We start from the raw sequence: 10,067 nt of genomic DNA on the forward strand, positions 1-10,067 counted from the left end.
TAGTTAATGAGGGGTCAAAAGTTGTTCTATAAAAAACATCGGACTATATTGCGTTAAATGGAAACGTAATTAAATATTTTTCTTTTTAAACTGATACCAAGTTTCACATTACTATACATTCTACAAATTTTACTGTACACCCCAGACCAGGGTGCCACTCTGAAGTAATGAGAGGAAAAGGAGGGTATCATCAAAAAGGTTCATAAACATAGCATCAGAGTTTTGCAGTCTGACAGACTTTGCAAACTGAGCTATTCGATTTGTAAAATCTGTGACTGCTTTCTTTAGTCAGTTATTTTACGACACTTTATCAACTTCTGTGCTCATCTAGCATCTGAATGATATGAAGGTGATAATGCCAGTGAAATGAGTCCAGGGTCCAGCACCGAAAGTTACCCAGCATTTGCTCATACTAGGTTGAGGGAAAACCCCAGAAAAAAACCTCAACCAGGCAACTTGTCCCAACCAGGATTTGAACCTGGGTCCACTCGTTTCACGGTCAGGCATTCTAACCGTTAATCTGTCACTGTTGGATACTCACATTACCATAGTGAAGAGACATGTAAGCTTTTACATCCGTTATACAGTAATTTTGGCTTTTCTATAGCACGTGATACTGAAACTTCTAACTTGCATTTTTCTAAGTTATATGATGCGGGAATCTGTGACAGGTTAGTTTAGGCTTTGCATATATGAATCTGTGACATTAAGTTGGTTAGCTTAGGCATTTGGTAGCATATGCCTTGTATATACTACAAATCTGTGACAAATTAGGTTAGCTCAGGCTTTTGATATGAAGTGAAATGTGTGTTTCACATTCATTTTAAAGTGTTCTTCCTCTATTTTACGTGTTAAATAATCACTTTTAGGTTACCGGTAACTACACTGATCAATTATTTTCAATTTTTTTTTTTCAAAGTCAACTGACGTCCTATTATATGAATTCTTTACATTCCAAACTACCTTCCCTCAGAAAATTAGACCATTCTTCCACTTTTTGCGTCAAAAAACCTTCAATACCGCGTGCTATAGAAAACTCTTAAATTTTCAAGTTTTCAACTAAACATGAAGAGTCATACTGAGAGAAGTACACACATTCTGAGTTAGTCATGTCTAAATAATTTGTTCAAGAGGAATGTTTCTGATAATTAAATCCTTTACTTGGTCAGTTAGAGGGACCAATTGGAAGAATCTTATTGTTATCAGCTTCAACATTGGTCTTGGCTGTGTTATTTTTTTTCACATTCTGACACATTGGACTTGTCACTTTACATGTTGCTGTAATTTCAAGCAAATGGGAAATACGAATGAGATTAATCTCGCAAGGGAGGCTTGAAGAAACTCTTCAAATTCTGCACGTGACTTAAAACGTCACTTAACTGTTTATCTTTCCTTTGGTCAGCTTATGACGTTGTGCCCCACTTAAATCCCTTAAACTCATTTCACTTCACCACAAATAGTTATCCTATATGTATACCCTACTGTGTTAAATGATATTCCACGAAGTAATATGCTGGCCGATTTGTTTAGGCAGGAAAACCTTAAAAACTACCTGTAACAACATAGACAGTAGGTTACTATTCACCATCCACAACTACATAAAAAAATACTTTGGTTTAATTATTATTCAGCTGATGCATGACCACACCAACAGACTAGAAAAACAAAACTGACCACAGCTGTCAGATGACTTCAATCTGTTTCAAATACATCTGACTGGTTAATAAAAAATATCATACGAGTAAAAATTAAAAAAAAAAGTTTTTATTTTACAACGCTGTATCAACATCTTAGATTATTTAGCGTCTGAATCAAAAGGTGATAATGTCAGTGAAATAAGTCCAGGCTCTTAATGGATTGAGGGAAAACCCTGGAGGGGGGGGGGGGGGGAATAGGTAACTTAAGTTAACTTGTCCCAACCGGAATTCGAACCCGGGCCACCTGGTTTCGCGGTCAGACACGCTAACCGTTACTCCACAGGTGTGGACAATCAAAATCTCCCCGAAAATTTTTTTACTTGGTTATTTAACGACGCTGTATCTACTACTGGGTTATTTAACATTGATGGAATTGATGATTGATGATGTTTGGCGGGATGAGACAGAGGATTCAGAATAATTACCCGACATTCGCCTTACAGTTGGGGAAAACATCTAAAAAAAAAAAAAAAAAACCCAACCAGATAATCAGCCCAAGCAGGAATCGAATCTATGTCTGAATGCAACTCTGAATCAGCAGGCAAACGCACTACTGCCTTGGCTTCATCGGTGGTCAGGTACTTACCAAGTAAAACAGTGATAACATTTAGGAGATTATTATTTTCTTGAGAGAATATTATTTGTTTGGGACTAAAATGGTATTAGAATTTTTGTTGTGCTCTTTCCAAGGAATAAGCTGTTAAAATCTTCAGTTAAACTACTTCAACCCTTTATAGGAAAATTTCCTTCCCTTTTTCATCTTGTCGACCTGGCTGGCAAGTTGGTATAGCGCTGACCTTCTATGCCCAAGGTTGCGGGTTCGATCCCGGGCCAGGTCGATGGCATTTAAGTGTGCTTAAATGCGACAGGCTCATGTCAATAGATTTACTGGCATGTAAAAGAACTCCTGCGGGACAAAATTCCGGCACATCCGGCGACGCTGATATAACCTCTGCAGTTGCGAGCGTCGTTAAATAAACCATATTTTTTTTTTTTTCTCATCTTTGCTCCAGCTCAATCCCTTCTTTTCATACGGCGCCCCTGGGTTATAGCCCTAGGCAATGTGGAAGACAAAGCTTCATTACATGTCCCACATTCCAATATCCCGAAATGAAGATGCCATGTACAAATGTCTTGGGAATTACTCTGAAGACTTCTGATGATTTGAAAAGGATTAGACCTACGGTACCTACACAACTATTCAAATCTATACTTCTAAGCTGTCCATCTGTTACCTGTGAAAGAGCGGAATTATGCCAAATTATTAGGACAAAGTGCTTTAGATAATGTTTAGTCTTATTTAACAATGCTGTGTCAATTACAAGGTTAATTAACGTCGATGATCTTTGGCGAGACGAGGCCGAATAGGTAACAATATGTTCACTCTTAAATTTATTAAGTATTCGTTGTGTCAAGTTAAAAAGCAGTACCATGTTTAGGCAAACTATGCAATGCAACGTATACTGTATTACACAAATCCCTAGAGAGCTTCTACACAGCTTTCGGTTCACCTACCTGTAAATATTAATGACATAGCAACTGTTGTAAATTAGTTGCATCCTCTTAGTGCCACATGCAATGGAACTATGTTAACCACTTTACACATTCATTTCACATCAGTGACAACAATCCTGTGCAAGCATTATAACGAAAACGTTACAATACAAGCTACCGTACATAAAGGTAAGCAAATTGTAGCAGTTGTACTGATTTTACAAACAGAAACAAATGCCTACCCTTGGTATAAAGTTTCAATCTATGCTGCACAGATGTAATTGCACCTAGTACTGAGAGCCTGTTCACTCGAGACTTGATGTTCGATGCTGTCCCAAACTCGTCCGCCAGCATTTTGCTAACCCGAGAAATCTGGTCCTTTGGTGGAATGATCAGGGAAATCATGCTTGTACCATTCCTAGGACGAAAACCAAGTAGTATAATGAGCATGGTAATGTAATTTACAAAAGCAATAAAAATAACATGAATTTCAATTAGTTATACAAATATAACCATAAGGAAAGTCAAGGTTAAATATTATCGAGTTAAAACTGGCTACAATATGGAAGCAGTATGTCGAAGGCACGAAGTAACGGCACATCACTTCTTAAGTTTCACTTATATTACCCGTATTTCTGTTATCAAAGTCATTAATTTCACTATTTCAACACGTAAACCGCACAAATGTTTTCTTACCCTCTTGCCATTTCCAAGCTCTTGATGAGTTTCTTGATTTTCCAGATCTCGACATTTCGATCGGACGAACTTTCTTCTGAGTTATTATAAGAGGAAGACATCTTGAACTAAATGTCCTACAACTTTCGGGAAATAATCCCCAACAATATTTCGAGGTAGAAACCAACGGATCTATGCCAAAACTGTGGCAAAATGGCGCAGACGAAGACCCCTCCTGTCCTGCGGGGGCCACTCACTCTCCTAATGTCCAACAGGTTTAGCAATTTACTAACGAAATCCGGAAATTTCCGGATTATATTAAACGTGTGAAGAGTTTTACAGAAATCTGGTTACATCTGTAATGTAACCATTGACTATTTTTCGTTCACAATCACAAATTATTCCAAACTTTCGCCTTCCAATGTTCCAACAAACCATGTGCACTGCCAAAAATGTTTCGAAACTTCTTTATGGACGTCAGCTTTACTCACGCTGTTGCAACGTCAGTAGAGAATGTAGGACTATCGGTTCCGGAAACCGTAGAAACTACGATTTCATGAATGACTACTATTCAATCAATTAATATTATTTCTAGCTAACTTATAAAATTTGATAGTAATTCTGTAAAATAATTTCATTCAATGTTCTCGCATTCATAATAATTTAGTATATAATTAGCATTTGATTTTACTTCTAGTATAAAAATGTGAATAATATAGACGTACTATTGGCAAACCTGTACACACTTGTAACAGTTCAGAAATTCACTAAATTTCCTTAACCTATTCTAAAAGTGGCCATTCATATGTAAACAAATGCAACCAAATTTAGTATCAATTTTGAAACAATACGGATAATAAATTACTGTATATATACGAAGTGATCACATAAAATAATTATGTTACCAATATTTATTAAATGTTCTAAAGTACAATACATAAAACTGCTTTTCGTCATATGAAATACTGCAACTACAAATGAAAAAAAAAATTCTGCGTCATCATCACTACGTCAGCAAGTACCGTACCGCGCCAATACCGTGAAAAATACTGAGCTGACAGTTCTGAGAATTGTACCCCCAAACAGAGTGGAAAATATGGAAATAACTATTCAGATTGCAATACATAAAGTGATGTAGAACTAATCTAATGCCAGTCAACATAACAAAACAAATTTTAAACTTTTCTCTTGAAAAGAAACTGAAATTAATTTGCATTATGAAAAACACGGAAAATGACAAATACATAGGGGTAGATTTTGATACAAAAATTAACTTGTAGAAAACATATTAACATTATTAATTATATATATACATATTAGAACGACAAGCTGCTACAAAATGGGGCAGCTCTAGAAAAACCAAAAACTCATAGCTGCTGACTTTAGGGGGGAGGCACTTTCTGCCAACCAGCGGCGTTGCCCCCCAATGAAAGTAATAATTAAAATAATTCGGGGAGAGATTTCTCATGTTAAGAAGAAAATAATTTGTTTGAGAGATGAACTAGGACATAAGCCAGAAATGGTTACAGTATTTAAAATCTATAAGAGAGGATCTGCTGTCGCAGCAAACATGTTTGTGACGCAACTCACAATGCCCCCTCTCTTTCTTTCCTGCATTTGAGATCGGCGAATTCCCATGCATGATGCAACGTGAATCCATTTCTTCGTCTATGATCCAAATTTTTTTTGCTCAATCCAAATCTTTCAACCATTGCGATCGAACAATAATGGTCATAAATATTACCAAGCAGAAATAATAATAATAATACAAAATTAACAGTTAATTAACATTGCATTCAATCATACATCGGATTTTCCAACTAAGATCACTTAACAATAGCCCATTTTGCTGATGATGTTGCCATCCTTAGTACTTTTGAATCAGCAGCAGAACTGAACATTTTTTGTGAAAAAATTTCCACATGGTGTAAGCAATGGCGAGTAATTATATGAATCCTCAAAAATCAAATTTAGTCAGATTTACTTATAAGAGAAACACTGTAAATTATCCAGTAACATTATGTGGTTCAGTAGTACCAATGCTCAATCTGTCAGATATCTTGGATTAATCTTGGATAGCAAACTTACTTGGCATAACCACATACCAGCTACTGTTAAAAGAATTAGACACAGAATCTACCTGCTAAAACACGTTATTCAAAACAAATCTCTATTGCCTCTACACTACAACAGGCTTATTTATATTTCAATTGTGCGCCCTCTGTGGCAATATGGATGTTCAATTTAGGGATGTGCTTCTGCGTCACAAATAAGAATATAGGTCATGCAAAATCGCTATTTGAGGCTGATGTCTGGTGCACCTTGGTATATCAGCAACAAGAACCTGCACGATGATCTCTGTATTTCTCAGGTGACGGAGGTCCTAAGACAGAGCTACATCAGGCTGTACAACTCCTTTCTAAACCACATTAATCCGCTACTTCGAGTAATTTTCACTAATCCACCACAAGATCCAGCACATAGAAGATTAAAAAGAAAACGGCATAGTGATATGAGGCTATAGAGTACTTTTGGGATTGCCAGTGGGCAATACCCATAAACAAGTGTCAAGTTATTTTATTTTTTTTCCCTTCTCCATTCTTGTTATTCCCAACTATAATGTATTTATGTACAATAAAGTTTACTTAATTAAAAAAAAAATGCATTAAACTGTTTTTTATTAAAATACAGTGAAACCTGTTCAAGACGGAAGTGACATGGTCCTAATTTTTTTTTCCGTTGTGGACAGGTTTCCGTGTTATTCAGGTGTGACGTTAAAATGGAATATTTTATAATTTGTATAAATGAAAAACAGAATGGCATGCCGCAAATTGTAGGAATTACAAAATATTCCGTTTAACACTACTGACATTAAATCAGCTTCATGTCGCTTATTTAATTGGTGAATGATCTTGATGAAAATCTCATTTCCTGTATAAATTGTATCGTAACTCACTCATTAAACACTATAAAGTTTATTAATTACACTAAATTTAATATCTAACACTATAATACTGTAAATGTATATCACAGCACATTATTTAATTGGGCTAGGAGCCTACAAGTCTTGAATTCTGGATTATCTAATTTCTTTGCCAGTTCAAGGTTTGCTTTGCAGAATAGGTCCAGAAATTGGCATGCTCTTTGAAAGGGCAAGAAGAATCCACTCCCACAACAGTTCATTTATTTCTATGTAACGAGTTGTTTTCTCTTTCCTTTTATGTCACAATTATTGACCGCAAGCCACTCACTCATGATATGGCCTTTATTTTTGAAAGTGTTACATTACACCTGAGTTTTCCATTCATAAATTTCAACACTGTTTTCCATACTCTTCGTTTCTCATTTTCCTCGATAACTTTTACTTCATCAATTAATGATAATGCAACATTTTTACGCAACTTTTTTTTATCACGAAATCACTAATACACTTGCGCTCTACCCAGCTATGACAGTATATACAGTGAAGCATTGAACATCTTTGAAGGGACTCGTCTGCCTAGTCAATAGGGTAATAAAATTTATGACCACCAGGCCAACACACCCTCGCATCCTCAAAAATTTTACAAAGAAAACTTGTTTTTATCTTAGTGATCTACGTATTTCGTATATTCCTTGACAGCACATACTGTTTCAAAATATAGTTTACATTAAAGTAGTGTGTCCAAAATATTATTTCCGTTTTGAACAATAGCAGACAGTTTCCGTTTTATTCAGGAAAAATTACACATAATACATATGAATTTCACCGGGACCAATAAATTGTTCCGAAATAGACAGGATTCCGGATTATTCAGGTTCCGATTTGAACAGTTTTCACTGTAGTAACTTATGCGTAATATTTTCTACACTCAATAATGACATTTTAAGCTACAGAAGAAAATTGTAAAAAATTATGAAAAAAGTATCTCTAAGGTTGTAGAGTAAAAGAGCCCTCTGTCAAGAACAACACGAACGAGGATAGCATACCTACTGGCGGACTTCTTTGTCAGGGAGCTATTGCTGAATAATGATCCAACAAACACAGCTGCATATGAGGCCCATATCAGCGAAAGACAAAAAAAAAAGCATCAGCTAATAGATCCAGACTTCTCCCTAATGCCTGCTATGGAAACAGATGAATGGAAGAAGCCACATTTCGAACTGCGGCCCACAGGTTCCATCACAGAATCTGCGAGCAAAAAGGGTTTTCATCATGCTTCAACGCAGTGTACCTGCACTCTGTGGTCAGCACTGTTGACAGTACCACATACTCACCTGCCAGGCAAGAACGAACTCCCTGAAGTTCTACGCGAATGTTTGTTGTGTGTGGATAGTGAAGACAGAAAGCATGTATGTATATAGTAAAATCTTCCATCTCGTAGACAATTTCAGTATGTTAATATTAAATATGCATATTTTCAATAAATTTTATATATATATTTTATAATTTTTATTTGTTAATTATTTTTAATCTTTATTGTTTTTAATCTGAAGGTAGTTTTTTTTAATTGTTTTAAATTTTTAAACTTTTGCAATATGTAATATGGATTTGTTACCATATATATAGATATCCTTACATTAGTTCAAGAATTAAAACAGAAAATCAATATCCCGAATTTAAAAGAAAACTTACAAATTAAACCAAACCCTTTAACTCTATTAAATATAGAATATAATCTAAATTTAACAGAAGAAATACTGAAATCAGAAGTAAGCACTGAAATAATGAAACAATTGCCTTTAGAGACAATTAATATTAGATACCCTCCACAAAACTGGCTTCATTTATACACCGACGGATCCTTGATCTCCAGAGAACAAGGTGCTGGTGCAGGTGTTACGTGCTGTCTCTTCTCACTTTATAGATCTCTTGGATATGGAACAACAAGTTCTGATGGAGAAATCATTGCAATAAGTGAAAGTCTCAGGAATCTTCTATGCCACATCAATAAATTTAGGAATGCAGTTATATTGTCAGACTCCAAAGCAGCTATTCTATCAATAGTCTCTAAACACACACCTTCATCTCAAACAGCAGAAATAACTAAAATGCTCTCTCAATTAATATCACTCAATAAAAGAATTGTATTCCAATGGATACCATCCCATTGTGGAGTCCTGGGAAACGAGAATGCGGATGCTTTAGCAAAGAAGGGCAACACTGCTACTTACAGACCTGTTACTAAATCTACGTATTACTCTGTGAAGAGATTTATTAAATCTACATACTTAGACTTCAACAAACAAAATTTGATAACTCAATCCCAAGGGAAAAAATGGAACTCTCTGCGTCAAAATCCACAGTTAATTCCCGATTTACCACGAAAATCGTCTGTAGCTGCATTTAGATTGGCAAAAGGCCATGATTGTTTGGCTAAACACCTGCATAGAATTGGAATATATCAGTCCCCTAACTGCCCACTGTGCAACTCAAACCAAGAAATGGATTCGGAACACCTCAAAATCTGTGCTTCATTGGCTGGTCATGATATTATCTTTGAAAAATATTGGAGTGCAAGAGGTCAAATGACTTTATTGTCAAACGCCTGGCATTAGAAAACAACAACAACATTAGTCTCATGATGCCTACAATAAGGGGCGAAAACGGTAACTAAGATGTATTAGCAAAAAATAACTTTGTGGACATATTTTGCTATAAATAAGTCAAAGACTGAAATATCGAAACTTCACATGTTTGTATTATCATTATAGGACTTGTTGGAGCAAATACAAAAAATGAATTCAAATGGTTAGAGAAGCTTCACTCCCAACACCCGACAAAGAACAGCGAAAGTCTTCCAGATCATTGCATGTAGAGTCACACAAAAATATTGTCATGCTTCGTACAGTATTATTGCAAAATTAAAAATGGTTTGAAAGAATTTAGCAACAGTTACGCTTAAAATTATCCGTTTTAGTCAGGTTTTTTTATATAAATGGTGCCCAAAAATGATTCCTTTTTTGCGTTAGGCAGTTTTCAGTTTTAAAGTATTATTTTAAATAGGAAATCATTCCGTTCCCAAACTTATTTTTCGTTTGTGCAGGTTTCCTTTTTATAGAGGGTACATTTTAGCAAGGTTTTACTGTGTGTGTATATATATATATATATATATATATACTGGGTGTTCAGTTCAAAATGTGTCATGGCTCGCTGTATGCCGTCATGTGGCTAGCCGATGAGCCTAGAGAATTCAATCTTCCTACACTTCCGCAGAGGTG

General features: G+C 35.6%; 1 protein-coding gene across 2 annotated transcripts in view; it reads right to left on the minus strand.

Annotated features, from left to right (window-relative positions):
- The window catches only part of eRF1 (eukaryotic release factor 1), a 33,035-nt gene extending 28,525 nt beyond the window's left edge, over window positions 1–4,510 (minus strand). For both annotated transcript variants that reach the window (XM_069842416.1, XM_069842417.1), the window contains exons 1-2: window positions 3,888–4,510; window positions 3,434–3,609 (exon numbers count right to left, since the gene is read on the minus strand). In XM_069842416.1, coding sequence (XP_069698517.1) covers window positions 3,434–3,609; window positions 3,888–3,988 — 277 coding nt within the window. In that variant the 5' untranslated portion in view covers window positions 3,989–4,510. The remainder of the gene's footprint in view (window positions 1–3,433; window positions 3,610–3,887) is intronic.
- Between the last annotated feature and the right edge of the window lie 5,557 nt (window positions 4,511–10,067).

Source organism: Periplaneta americana, chromosome 12, assembly GCF_040183065.1.
Source record: "Periplaneta americana isolate PAMFEO1 chromosome 12, P.americana_PAMFEO1_priV1, whole genome shotgun sequence".
NCBI classification, from domain to species: Eukaryota; Metazoa; Arthropoda; class Insecta; order Blattodea; family Blattidae; genus Periplaneta; species Periplaneta americana.